Raw genomic sequence first — 15,122 nt, 5'->3', positions numbered from 1 at the left:
AGGGTAGTGAATATTTGAATTCTCTATCCCAGAAATTTGTGGAGGCTGGATCTCTGAAAGTACTTAAAGAGGAAGTAGATCAACGTTTGAAGTATTGGGGAGTTGAGTGCTTTGATGAGCTGGCATTACGGACGTGTTGTGGCTAGGGGCAGAGCAGTCATGATCTTACAGAATGGAGGGGCAGGTTTGAGGGACCAAATGGTCTAGTTCTTCTCCTGTTTTTTACGTTCTTATATTTTGATGTTCTTAAATGCCTTGTTCATTTTGGCCATACAGAGGTGAACTTGGTGTATCACAACAAGTCATTTTCAAGGGCAAATAAGTCCCAACACCAAGAGCATTACGCCATGATATCATGCCAATGTTACACTAGGGACAGGTGGGTATTGAACACACAAGCCAGTGAACATTTGAATCTGTGTACAGACTAGGGATGAAACAGATATTCAATAATGCTCGTGAGGCATGCCAATTATATCAACTGCAGCAGCGCAGTGAACCTCCACACGATATTCCATTCACTCTTTGGACGCAAGTAGGAACAGATCAATTCCCAGGGCACAGGGAAGATTATATCCGTGTGATGGATTATTTCTGTAAATTTCTCATTGTTCAGCAATTTAGTAACACAGTGAGTGTGATCGTTGCTGATACAATGAGCACTACTTTCATTCTATTCGATGTACCAGATCAGATAGTGAATGATAATGGACTGCACTATAATTGCAAACTATTTAAAGACATTTACTGAGTGGAGTGTGACTCATATCACTTCAGCCAATTATCTGTGCTTAAATGGTCTAGCAGAACATATGATACGCACTATCAAATCAACAACAATTGAGTGTCAAGCAACAAAGCAAGATATTTATGCTGTATTGCTGCATTTTTGTGCAACACAAATGGAAAAGGAATACCATCCCAGCACAACTGATGCTCAGAAGGCAAGGATCTTGTCCAGTGACCAATGGTCTAACTATTCTGAGACCCTGGTAATTTTTTCTCACAGACAGAGGAAAATGGAAGAGATTCACGATGGGCAAGCAGGTGTAGGATGACTGAAACTGCTCATTTTGCAGAGAATGCCATTAGAAATATAAATACAAATACTTGGATACCAGTAAATGCAATCGTACGAAGTCTGTGATCGCATCATGATACCAATGTAATAGAAGCCAGCTTGGACCAATGTCAGGGTCACTAATGATTCACCAAGACAATGAATGAAAAAAAACTCTGAAGATGATGATTATGTGGTGATCTTGAGTGGTAGTATCAACAGTTAGACAATTATGCTGCCAAAAATTGAAATAGAGAACAACGTGCATCTCTTCAGAGGGATATGACCACTAGATTAGGGTTAGTTGTCAAACGGCAGAAGAATTATATTGAGATTTGAAATGTTAGACTTCTGAACCCAGTTTCCCAGTACATATAATTATCGAATTGGCACGTACCTAAGCACAACCATGTACAGCAAAATCCTCAGTGTCCAACACGCATGGGGAATGGGAAATGCCAATTTCACAACTGTGCTGGTTGTGGCCAGGACTGCTCATAAATACAATCAATGAGGTTTGTTTTATAAAAGGAGAGAGAGAGTGTAGTTACTAAGTAATCAGTTCCCAGAGTAAGGAAACCTGCTTCCATCGATTAGCATTGCATGAGAATACAAGACAATAGGGTAACAGATAATGGGAAGTTTACTGTGTATCTGTTAAGGATAACTTTATATCTTTGGAAAAGGAGACAAATTATAATATAACTTCATATATTAAAAAATACAAAATCACATTTATTTGTCTCCTTAGAGAGCAGATTCTTCATCAAAACATGCCTTTTTAGATGATTTCCATTCGTGTACAAATTTGGAGGAAGTTTCTATACCAACAGATCATGATGTGCAAAGACCAGTTTCTCATCATGCTTATTTCAATGATCCCAAAACTGATGTGCTGGATCCAGTTGCAAACAATAAAGGTATTTTATGCGTTATGGAGTTTGACAAAGATATTTCGAATGTTGTATGTTTTAGATTGAGTAAATGGAGAAGTGAACATTACTAATGAATAAAGGGTCAATCATCATAGGGCTCAGATTTAAAATTACTAGCAATGAAGGTAGAGGGTGGCACAAGGAAAAATGTTTTTATATTGATGAGTGGTTACAATTTGTAGTATACTGCCTCCTAGATAAACAACAATTCAATAGTAGCATTCAAAATTGAATAAATACTTGGAGGAGAAAATTGCAAACAAGTGTGGAAATAAAAGGGGAGTGGAGCTAACTGGAATGCTCTTCAAAAGAGCCAATGAGTACTTCACTTCCCTCTGTGCTATACTGTTCTAAGATTTCCTGTGAAGAATAGAAGTTTTTTTTTGTATTAATACATTCACATCTGATTCAGAAACAGACAGCAAAAACTTTGTCAGTCCCATGTTTCTGGGCATATGGGTAGTGCTTCATGGCTGCTGGTTTTATTGAAGAAGGTCAACTAAGCATAGAACATAGAAACCCTACAGTGTGGAAGCACAACATTCAGCCTATCAGGTCCACACTGACCCTCTGAAGAGCATCCCACCCAGACCCAGTCCCATAACCGTGCATTTCCAACGGCTAATCCACCTAGCCTGCACATCCCTGGAAAATTTAGCATGGCCAATCCACCTAAACTGCACATCTTTGTACATGGGAGGAAACCGGAATACCTGGAGGAAATCCACACAGACACAGGGAGAATGTGCAAACTCCACACAGTCATCCGAAGCTGGAATCAAACCAGGTCCTTGGTGCTGTGAAGCAGCAGTGCTAACTACTGAGCCACCGTGCCACCTCAAGCAAAGCCTCTGTGCACAGGGGAAGCTGACCAACTAAGAGACATGACTTAACCAGCACTCTGATCATGAAGATAGGCTTAAAGGGAAACCGCACTGAATAATATTGCTGAAATTTTAAGATGGAAACTAGAACACCAGGGCATAGAGAGAATCCCAGATGCGGGATGTGGTGCTGGATGTGTTTGCAATGGAGGTAGACAGGACAGGAAGTGGTATGATCTTGTAGGGGGCAAGCAGCTTATGGGCACCATCTTCAGAAAGGAGTGGATCCAGATGGCTTACGAGCTCAGCACCCAGAGACTGGATCTTAGGATCTGATGAGTACAGCGAGAAGTATAATTATCTCACATGGGGTATCAGTGAATGCATCTTCATATGACAGCTCTTATACACCACAGAACCAGCTATTCATGCTGCTCAATTTTTCACACGTCCACCTCTCACCCGGTAGCATTTCCCTGTGCTTCAGACTCACAGCTAACATCCATCTCCTTCATCTCGCCCTCACATCAGGTGCAGTATATGAATACTTGGCAAGCCCTAATTGTTAATGGCTAGTCGTGGGACTATGGTGTATTGTGCAGCTGATGATACAGTACATAGGGGATGTCATTTAAAGATGCATTCACCTTTTAAGATGAAGAGCCCTCTCTCTGGATATTGCTCCATTAAAGTACTCTTCATTCCAAGAAAGCTCTCCCTTGATAGTTTCAGCAATTCTTGTAGCCTGAGTGCATCTTCTCTTTAAGAAGGCCAAGCTATTGTTAGAAAGTGTAGACCGGCCATGCATTGTACTAACAATGTATGCACATAGGTCCTTGCTAAATGTGCAGCAAGAATGACTGAAATTTTCAAGCCTGTTACAGAATTCCTTGGTGTAAAGTCCCTAAATGATATAAAATAAAGGTGGCAAATTGAGTTGAGGCAGTGATCAGTGAACAGGGGCATGGACTACTTCTGTTCCTCTCTAATCCGATGTTCACTAGGTCACCCCTCTATCTGAGTGGTGATCACCTTCTCAGGTGTGTCTTCCAATAGGCTTTCTCTTCTAAATATGTTCTGAACTGTAGTGGTTAGTCAGATTTTAATTGGAAGATCAATTAGTATTGCTGAGCTCAAGGAATACAACTCTGTCACCCTGTGTGTGTTTAGATGTTCTGGAGAGACAGAGTAGCCATATCGTAAATATGTGTCACATGCCCGGCACCTGATCCCAAGCTTTCCATTTTTATTTAAGGCTTCATTAGTTCTTATTTTAGGATAATATATTTTCAGTTCAGATTTGTCTCCCAATCTCTGCTCATTAAAAGTTTAAGCTGTTATGTTTTACTCAGTACTTTACAAGTAAAAGGACATTATTGAAAATTTCCTCTCAAAAGTATATAATTTTGTCCAAAAGCATGTCATAGCTTTGAAATATTAATAGCCCACAATGTAGCAAGAGAGAATTTATTAAAGTGAACAGAAAGACATGATCTAGGGGTTATGGTGGGACTGGTACGCAGTGATTGAGAAGCTGATCCTATTTTATCAATGTAGTCTGACGATTAAACTTTTGTTGCATTATGAACTGGATTTTGCAACAAACTAGAACATAGAACATAGAACAGTACATTACAGTACAGGCCCTTCGGCCCACGATGTTGTGCCGACCTATTATCCTACTCTAGGATGAAACTACCCTGCATACCCTACCCTATTAGATAATTGAAGTTTAGATAACAGCCAAGTGATCAATCTTTTGCTAATGTTCAGCAGCTTGGAAAAATATTCAAGAGAAGATTCAACAACTGGAGGTGGAGCGAAGGCAAGCTGAGCAGCACATGAAACATCTGTGCAATGAATATGTCCAATACATAAAAATTTCAGGGCAAGAAAACAGTAAGGAAGACATCGTCAACATCGATACTGAAGATATTAATGGTGAGTACACTTGAGTCTACATTGTTGAACATGTTTTGTCCTTTAATAAAATTAGTTTAAGCATAAAAGCAGTAAGAATGCATTTTGAAGTGGAATAAGATATGTTTATCTAATGTTCTGACTTATGTGGAGGACTTTTAAATATGTTTACTTGCAGGAACAGGGTTCTGAAGGAGTTACAGCCATATATAAATGGGAAGGAATAATCTAAAGATCCTGCTCAGCTAAGGCTCCAGCCATGCCATTTCCCCAAGTGTTGTGCTTCACTAATCCTATGATGTCCAAATTGTTTGGTTGCCATTTGGCTTTTTCTGGGCTTCTTTTTAATTCACTTGTGGGATGTGGTCATCGCTGGCTGGCCATGTTCCTTTTCTTGTTTTGTCTCGTACGAGAAGAGGAAGAGAGTTACTGAATAGCTGTAGACAAGCAATGTGTACACGTGTGGAACTTATGAAATTAATACAAATGTTAAGTGAGATGAAAGAGTTTTCAAGCAGGGTAGAGAGTTGTTTAATTGAAGAAGAATGGTTGGTGTGACAAGAAAGGCCAAAGTTGAGAAAAATGACACACAAGTTATCCTTGTTCTGTATTATTATTACGTGAGAACAAAATTTAAGTACCTGATATGAGCATAAAAATTAATAAGGATTTTTGTATCTGGCATGAGGTGATATATTGTCTCCTAGAGATTGGTCGAGAAGGAAACAGATATGGGGATAAAACATGTTCAAAGTGCAGGAGAATGAGGGTGGAGGTAGGGAAACATTGCCTGTGTTATGCAGAGAGGTAGGCATGTCTGAATTTTGGAACTGAAACATGGAGAACATAGACAGCATAAAAGCAAAAGAGAAAACATATAATGCAGCAAAGGGCAGTGGGAAGCCAGGGGATTGGGAAGCGTACAAAGACCAAAAGAGGACAACTAAAAAAGAAATAAGGAGGGAGAAGATTAAATATGAGGGTAAGCTAGCCAGTAATATAAAAGAAGATTGCAAGAGTTTCTTTAGATATACAAAAGGGAAGAGAGAGGTGAAAGTGGACATTGGGCAACTGGAAAATGATGCTAGAGAAGTAGTAAAGGGGAACAAAAAAATGGCGGAGGAACTGAATAAGTACTTTACATCAGTCTTCACGGTGGAAAACACGAGTAATATTCAAGGGGGTGGGGTAGAGGTCAGTATGGTGGCTATCACCAAGGAGAAGGTGCAAGAAACACTGAAAGGTCTGAAGGTAGATAAATCACCTGGACCAGATGGACCGTACCCCAGAATTTTGAAGGAGATAGCTGAAGGGATAATGGAGGCATTAGTGGTGATCTTTCAGGAATCACTAGAGTCAGGGAGGGTCCCAGAGGACTGGAAAATCACTAATGTAAACCCCCTGTTTAAGAAGGGAGTGAGGCAAAAGGTGGGAAATTACAGGCCGATTAGCCTAACCTTGGTCGTGGTAAGATTTTGGAGTCCATTGTGAAGGATGAGATTTCTGAATGCTTGGAAGTGCATAGTAAAATAGGGCAAAGTCAGCATGGTTTCATCAAGGGGAGGTCATGTCTGACAAATCTGTTAGAGTTCTTTGAGGAAGTAACGAGCAGGTTAGACTAAGGAGGGCCAATGGATGTTATACATTAATGATCTAGATGAAGGAACTGAAGGCATTCTTGCTAATTCTTGCAGATGATACAGAGATAAGTGGAGGAATGGGTTGTATTGAGGAAGCGGGGATGCTGCAGAAGGATTTAGACAGGTTAGAAAAGTGGGCAAAGAAGTGGCAGATTGAATACAACGAAGGAATGTATGAGGTCATGCACTTTGGTGGGAAGACCAGAGGCATAGTCTATTTTCTAAATGAGGAGAAAATTTAGAAATCTAAATTTAAACTTGGGAGTCCTAGTCCAGATTCTCTTAAAGTTAACTTGCAGTTGAGTCAGTAGCTGAGAAGGCAAACGCAATATTGGCATTTATTTTGAGAGGACAAGAATATGAAAGCAGGGATGTACATCTGAGGATTTATAAGGCTCTGTTCAGACCACATTTAGAATATTTTGTGCAATTTTCGGCCCAATGTCTCAGGAAGGATGTATTGACTCTGGAGCAGGTCCAGAGGAGAATGATTCCAGTAATGAAAGACTTAACATATGAGGAACATTTGAGGACTCTGGGTTTAAACTTGATAGAGTTTAGAAGGATGAGGGGGGGGATCTAATTGAAACTTACAGAACACAAAGGCCTGGATAGAGCGGACATTGGGAAGATGTTTACATTAGCAAGAGAGACTAAGACCGGAGGGCACAGCATTAGAGTAAAGGGAAGACCCTTTAGAATGGAGATGAGGAGAAACTTCTTTGGCCAGAGTGGTGAATCTATGGAATTCACTGCCACAGAACCCTGTGGAGCCCAGATCATTGAGTATAATTAAGACAGAGATAGATAGGTTCTTGATTGTTAAGGGGATCAAAGGTTAGGGGGAGAAGGTGGTAGAATGGGGTTGAGAAACTTATCAGCCATATTGAATGGCAGGGTAGACTTGATGGGCCAAATGGCCTAATTTCTGCTCCTATGTCTTATAGTCCTACAGTCTTATATTTACTTTAGTAAGATTTTTCATCTTCAAATAATATTAGCCTAGATTTTTTTTTTTCACTTATTCATGGGATGTGCGCATTGCTGGTAAGACCAGCAATTAGACTCTCAGAGTCTTACAGCATGGAAACAGACTCTTCGGATGAAGTAGTCCACGTTGACTGTGTTCTCAAACTAAACTCGTCCCACTTTCCTGCATTTGGTCCATATCCCTCCAAACCTTTCCTATTCATGTACTTATCCAAAAGTCTTTTAAATGTTGTAATTGTACCTGCATCTACAACATTCTCCTACTATGAACTGGCATTTTAATTCCTCATCCAGGTGATAATCTGAAGTAGATTTTTGGACTAACAGAGGTAAAGATATGGAAGTAAAAAGATAAGTCTTTGTAACTGCACTTATTATTTATGTTTTAAACGATTAGTTCAAAGCAGGTCAAATAGGGAAACGATTGATGGCTTAAATGGTAACAGTCCAATAGGATGTCAATTGTGACTTCAATGTGAATTGTTTCAGTATTGCGGCAGGAGAACGTGTACCCCTGTCATCTCACTTAACATTTATTTGTTTATACTCAGCATTACTTTGATAAGTTCCACACATGTACATGTTGTTTGTCTATAACGATTCAGTAACTCTCTTCCTCTTCACATATGGGACAAAACAAGAAAAGGAAAATGGCCAGCCAGCGATGCCCACTTCCCACAAGTGAATTAAAAAAAAACAGAAAAAGCCAACTGGCAACGAAACAAAATAGCTTCATTCCACACATGAACCACTCTCTTTGTCAAAAAGTTGCCACTCATGTCCTTTTTAAATCTTTCTCCTCTAGTTTTGAACTCCCCCATCCTAAGGAAAAGAGTCTTGCTATTTACCTTATCTATGATCCTCATGACTGTATAAACTTCTATAAAGTCACCCCTCAACAATCCTGTGAAAAAGTCCCAGAGAATTTTTGTAACTCAAACCCTCCATTCCCAGCAACATGCTGGTAAATCTTTTCTGAATCTGCTCCAATTTAATAATATCGCTCCTATAACAGGTACACAGAAAAGGCCTCACCAACATCTTGTACAACCTCAACATGATGCCCCAAAGCTATACTCAAATTGTTGCCTATTCCTAATTCCCCATGAGATGATAACATATGAAAACACTAATAATTATGGATGGATACTTTTCATATTCATTGGTTTGCTTTTGTAATGCAGGCATTAACATTTTTTCTACTAAATGGGTTAACTTGTTACTTGAAATGGTCAAACGCATTAGGAATGTATTGGAAATGCCTGAACTCCATTTTAATCACAAAGCAGTTTGGCAAGGAATAATGGGTAAAATCAAAGATTAGCCACTTAAAGCTGAGTATCACAGATGGAGGCAAGAATTACATTTTAATTCTCTAATTATTTATTCTTTCAAAAAATACACTTGGACTTGTATCAGCAAACCATTGTGTTAATTTTGTCAATGTACCAGAGTGAAATGACAGAGAACAAGAGAGAAAAAAAATAACAAAGCTGTGAAAACAGAATTGAAGAAGAATCCACTGTTAGCCCATTAAACTTTCCAGTTTGAATTTTTTAAAAAATCATAGAATATTCTCTCAGAAATTGGGACATCTGTATAATCAGGGTTGATAATATTGTAATAAGTTAAGATAGTTATTTTCGGTCTCAGCACTTTGATATTACATGAAAAGATAAAAAGTAAAAAAGAATAATTTGTTAGGCCATGATACAAAGCAAATGAAGGCTAATAGAGTATTTCTGAAGCATTAATTTTCATGGTTTCTTTAAATTCATCTGTTCATGCATCAGCCACTTTGGACGACTGTTCACTTCTGCAGATACAGTTAGAACATATGATGAATGCTTTAAAGAATGGAGAGACTGAAACAAACCCTGTATTAGAGACAGAGGTGAGGAAAATGAAATTTGTTGAATGTTGTGTGTTTTTCCTGTTTGGAAAGATTTAATAATTTTATGAATATAAACTTTAGAAAATATCATTGTTACCCTGTAACAAAATATTTTACTGCTCAAAATTCAATGTTCCACTGTCATAATATTTATTCCACTATTTACAATCTATATCAGTGGCTTGGAAATGGGGTCTGCATATCTGATGGCTAAATTTGCTAATGACATCAAGCTGGGTAAGAAAGTAAGTTATCAAGAAGAGATTGAAATTCTGCAAAAAGACATGGATGAGTTAAGTGAGTGGGCAAAAAGTTGGCAGGTTAAACATGGGAAAATGTGAACATGTCCACTTTTGAAGCATGGAAAAGCTATTAAATGGTGAGGTTGAAGAACTCGGAGGTACAGAAGGATCTCAGTGTCCTAGTACTTAACGAACAACTGGTTTGCAGGTACAGCAAATGATTAGGAAGCTAAATGGAGTCCTGGTGTTTATTGCAAGGGGAATGGAATATAAGAACAGGAAAGTTTTATTCCACATGTACAGGGCTACAGTGAGACCACATGGGGTACTGTATACATTTTTTGTCTCTTTATTTGAAAAAAATATAACTTTTTTAGAAGCAGACTCATTCCTGGGATGAAGGGCTTATCTTGTGAAAAATGGTTGAATAAGTTGGACCACTGTCCGTTGGTATATAGAAGAATGAAGGATGATCTTATTGAAACATATATAATCCTGGGAGGATTTGACAGGCTGGATTCTAAGAGAATGTTTTTTATTGTGGGAGAGTCTAGAACTTGGGGACAAGAGTGAGGTCATAGAGTCAAACAGCAGGTCTCACTTTTAAAATGGAGGAGTACTTTTTTTTCTCATAGGGTTATTAGTTTGTGAAATTTTCTTTTCTGGGAAATACTGGAGGCTGAAGTTATGCGTTAGATATATTTTTGAATCAGCCATGTTCTTATTGAACGGCTGAGCAAGCGCAAAAGACAGAATGACCTACTTGTACTCTTATGTTCTTGTCATTATGTAATTGTTTACAGCCTGGATTACACAGAATATAGAGTCATATACTATATTTATGTATCACCCTAAATGATGGGCTTACCACTAACTTCTCAACAGTAACTAAGGCAATAGATACAGATTTTATTGTCACATGTACTCAAGTACTGAAGTACAGTGAAAAGTGCATAACTCGGCCACAAAAGGTGCCATCTTGGGAACTAAAGTACCTAAGCACAAAAAACCTATGTACAAAGTAGTAAGAGAAACAGAGTTAATAAGCATTACTTCATAGACTAAGTAGAAAAATAAAGAAATAAATACTGGCCAGCCATTTTGCTCCACATCCCACCAGCAAATTAAGAAAAAGCACAGGCATGGAATTTGAACTCCTGACTTTTAATGATAAATGCCACAGCACAACCACTGAGTCAGTGTTGCCATCCCTCTTAGTATTGGCTCATTTGTCACAACATCAATTTTTAAAATTCTGTGGGAAAGCCATGGGACATTTACTCATTCTTGTAAATGTGGCTTGCAATTAACTAGGTCCCAATTCTGCACAGGGGGATCTTTACGTACATAAGATTAATAAACTTAAATACCCCACCCGATCATTCACTAAATCAGACGCTGTTTAAAAAAAAGCGAAAGGAAAGCATCGTCCCTGCCTCCCTAACCGGTTCTTCCTCCCACCTCAAACCGCACCCCCGTCTCCTACCGACTAACCTCATCCCGCCCCCTTGACCTGTCCGTCCTCCCTGGACTGACCTATCCCCTCCCTAACTCCCCACCTACACTCACCTTTACTGGCTCCATCCCCGCCTCTTCGACCTGTTTGTTTCCTCTCCTCTATCCATCTTCTATCCGCCTCCCACTCTCTCCCTATTTATTTCAAAACCCCCTCCCCCATTTCTGATGAAGGGTCTAGGCCCGAAACGTCAGCCTTTCTGTTCCTATGATGCTGCTTGACCTGCTGTGTTCATCCAGCCCTGCACCTTGGTTGTCAAGCCTCCACATGAAGCGGCTACGAAGCTGCCAGTCGTGGCCAGCGGCGGCGCTATGTTTGGAGAAGGGAGACAGACTTAACGCTCGGCAGGGAATGGGCCATCTTGCAGTTTCTCTGCTGTTCTTTGGAGGGGTCGGGGGGAGGGAGACGTTGGTTGCTTGGATACAGAGGCCTGCGGTTGGGGCTGCAGCTGAAGCCTGGACCTCGGTTTTCGGGATTTCCGTCATCTGTTTCCCTCGCTGCGAAGCGGGCAGCAATATTCTGCGGTGAAAACAGTCACAGAGCTTGCAATTCGGGTGGTGGGTTCCCGCCAGCGCTGACACTGGGCGGAGGAGGAGCAACGACTGGAGGGATTTTTAAAAACCTTCAACAGCCTTTTCTAGTGCATCCATAGAAACCAAATACAAGGAGCAGCAGTTAAGAGAGAGTTGGTTCGATTCTATATGATATATGCATTTCTGTTCAGTTGTTTGATATCCTGCGACGCTTAATTCCTCTTTAAAACAAATTTCGTGCCAAAACCTGGTTTGTCTCTCCCTTTTTTTTGTTGTTTTAGTGAATATTATATAAAACGAATCGAGCCAGTCCGGCGCCTTTGAAAGTTTCCTTTTTTTTTCCCCCCCAGGTAGATTGTGATTTCTGGGTCCTGTATTTAAATTTGAAGGCTAAACCCAAAAAAAAAACTGCAGATGTTGGAAATCAGAAACAAAAACAGAAATTGTGGGAAAAAGTCTGCAGGTCTGGCAGCATCTGTGGAGAGAATTCAGAGTTAAAGTTTCGGGTCCAATGGGCTTTTTGTTTTAAATTTGAAGCGTTTGGTTCGTACATGTCGGGAAATCAGTCGAGGGCACAGGCTGCTATAGCTAGGATGATTTCGGTATTTTTGCTCACGTTCTGACGAACATGGCATTGCTGTGACTCCACTTCTCGACAGTCAGTTGTGCTACCAGACAGAGAGCCTGCCATTTGGATTCTGCACAAATTTAATATTCTTTCAGACTTTATCTTAATACAGTGCCAACCCCTTAACCGTTACACTCATTAAATTTATGGAATTGAGAGTAGGAAAACAATGAGTCTTTTGAAACATTTTTTTAAGTCTGCATTCCTTTTGCAGAAATGCAGTAATCTGCAATAAAATAAAATGCAGTAATCTGCAATCTCAGATGCAACAGCCTAATAAGGGATTTGAAATGTTTTTAAAGGTTGCAGGAGCATTTTTTTGTACCATGATGGCCAAACTGGTGGCCTAATGGTTTAGAGACCCTGCAGTGGCCTGAGGAATTAAATGTTTTCATCCCTGACTTCACCCAAAAGTTTATTTCATTCATCAAATAAAGTTACTGCAATGACCCAGGTAATGATGTCACTGCATAGGATCTTTTGTGAAAGGTAAAGTAAGGGGGTTGGCTAAGCTCAGTTGGCTGGACTGTTGGTTTGTGATACAAAGTGATGCCAAGAATATGGGCTCAATTCCCACACCAGCTGAGGTTACCATGAAGGATTCTCTTTCTCAGCCCCTCCCCTTGCCTGAGGTATGGTGATCCTCTGTTCAACCATCATCAGTTGTGTCTCTTGAATGAGAAAGGAACCCCATGGTCTGGTAAGACTATGATGACTTTACCTTTTTATAGTGCACATGAAAAGAAGTGACTTATTTTCTTATTTTCAATAGTTACCTGTTTCAGTTGTGCATATCTGACATTTGTACATGAGGCAGTTTCTTTTTAAAGTGCTTTTCTTTATGTTTTTAGATATCAGCTTTTCCAGATCCTTACCAAACCAGAAGCAAAATACTGCAGATGTTAGAAATCTGAAATTTAAAAAAAAAATAGAAAATGCTAGAAATCTTTTAGAGACTGTGAACAGTTCAGGCTGATGGCCTCACAACAGAGCTAAATGTGTAATTACTTGGAAAAGGTGACAGCCTTGTGGTATTATTGCTAGATTGTTAATCCAGAGACCCAGATAATGTTCTGGTGACCTAGGTTCAAATCCTGCCATGGCAGATGGTGGAATTTGGATTCATTAAATATTTGGAATTAAGATCTAATGATGACTGAATCCATTGTTGATTGTTGGAAAAACCCAGCTGGTCCACTCATGTCCTTTAGGGAAGGAAATTGCCATGCTTACCTGGTCTGGCATACATGTGACTCCACAACCACAGCAATGTGGTGGTCTCTTAACGGCCTTCTGGGCAATTAGAGATGGGGCAATAAATGCTGCCTAGCCAGTGACGCCCTCCTCCCATGAATGAATAAAGAAAAAAAAATGACGTAGGTGAGACTAGGGATTGTCAGAAACTAGGAACTTAATTAAAGAACAGGGCCTCAATGGTTATAATCTGCAGATTGCTGTCAAAGCCATGCGCAAATCAGCATGGGGATGCAAGAATAAGGGAAGTAAACATGGCTAAAAGAGTGGTGCAGGAAAGAGGGGTTCCTTTTTATAGGGCATTGGCATCAGTATTAGAACAGGAGGGATCTGTACCGTTGGGACGGTCTCCACCTGAACTGAGCTGGGACCAATGTTCTCAAGAAATAGGGTGGTCAACAGGACTTTAAACGAGAAAGTCGGGGGGTGGGGGGTGGAGCAACGGAAGGGTAAAATGCCAAGAAGTATAGTGGCCAATGGGAAACGGAGCAGCAGGTTAACATCTGTGGGTGGATTCAACTGCATGGAAAGGTATGAAAAAAATGAAAATAAAGGAGAACTCGGGAGAGGCTATTAAAGTCTCCAGCACACAAAATAGGACAGTGTTTGGAAAGGGTTAGAAATCAAACTTCAGCCAGAGCGTGGTGAATCTTTGGAATTTATTGCCAGAGAACGCTGTGGAGGCCAGGTCACTGAGTATATTTAAGATAGGTTCTTGATTGTCAAGGGGATCGAGGATTACAGGGTGTAGGTGGGAGAATGGAGCTGAGAAACTTATCAGCAGTGATTGAATGGCAGAGCAGACTTGATGGCCCGAATGGCCTATTTTCTGCTCCTGTGTCTTATAGTAATAACAACCTCAACGTGACAGTCCAAATCAAAAAACTTTTTTTTAATAGTTCACCCAAGAAGCTGTGGGCCACATGATCCGAGGCAGTAGAGGTCTTCTAGGTTATTGTGTTGTATGTGCATATCACAAACATATCTATTCCTGTCCATATTCACAAACTTTCCATCTGAGACATTTGGATTATAATTAGAAGTGAGAACTGTAACAGTGCTAAATATTTGTCTTGGGTCCCTAATCAATGAATAGAGGTCAGGAATCCAATCTGGGACTATACTGCTGTATATATCTCAGTGCGGTATTTAGTTACTGGACGATAATTGGGCCAAATCTTCTGGTTTTTGAATTGGTGACTGGGTTTGCGACTGAATAAGAACATAGGAAAGTTGTTACAGTCCTGTCAAGCATACCTATATGGAAGTAGCTTGGAAGGTTAGTGGCAATTCCACTGGCTCTGGGAGCGTGTGTGATCATCTCTGACTCTGAGTTGGAGTCAGAAGCTTAAGACATTTCTGTAGTACTTACCTGAATAGTTATGCATTAAATGATTTAGATTGATACCTGGTGTAATACCTTGGTAATATCACAGCTGACCTAATTCAACGACCACACGCACACACGGGCGGGCAGGCAGACACGTGAGTTGAATGATGCAGGAAAATGTCTTAACAGTGCAAAATTGCCAGCTGTACTAGGATTTGGTCTAATGTTCTTTTCGTTCTCTAATTCTTGTCTTTTATGTGTTGTATCGAAGTTTGGTAACAGGATCTTCAACTGCCTCAATTATTTGGGAACATCTGAACATCCTCTTAAATCTTTCTTCATACCTTTTTACAGCC

At 40.0% G+C, this 15,122-nt stretch overlaps 1 protein-coding gene across 1 annotated transcript in view; it reads left to right on the top strand.

The window, feature by feature from the left end:
- Window positions 1-433: 433 nt before the first annotated feature.
- LOC109924207 (centrosomal protein cep57l1-like) overlaps window positions 434-15,122 on the top strand; it is a 44,247-nt gene continuing 29,558 nt past the window's right edge. The window contains exons 1-4 of the mRNA XM_048596691.1: window positions 434-535; window positions 1,812-1,980; window positions 4,593-4,760; window positions 9,163-9,263. Coding sequence (XP_048452648.1) covers window positions 434-535; window positions 1,812-1,980; window positions 4,593-4,760; window positions 9,163-9,263 — 540 coding nt within the window. The remainder of the gene's footprint in view (window positions 536-1,811; window positions 1,981-4,592; window positions 4,761-9,162; window positions 9,264-15,122) is intronic.

The sequence above is a fragment of the Rhincodon typus genome, chromosome 5 (genome assembly GCF_021869965.1).
Source record: "Rhincodon typus isolate 14 chromosome 5, sRhiTyp1.1, whole genome shotgun sequence".
Taxonomy (NCBI): Eukaryota; Metazoa; Chordata; class Chondrichthyes; order Orectolobiformes; family Rhincodontidae; genus Rhincodon; species Rhincodon typus.
Note: the sequence above shows the minus strand (reverse complement) of the source record. Positions and strands in the feature narration are given on the sequence as shown.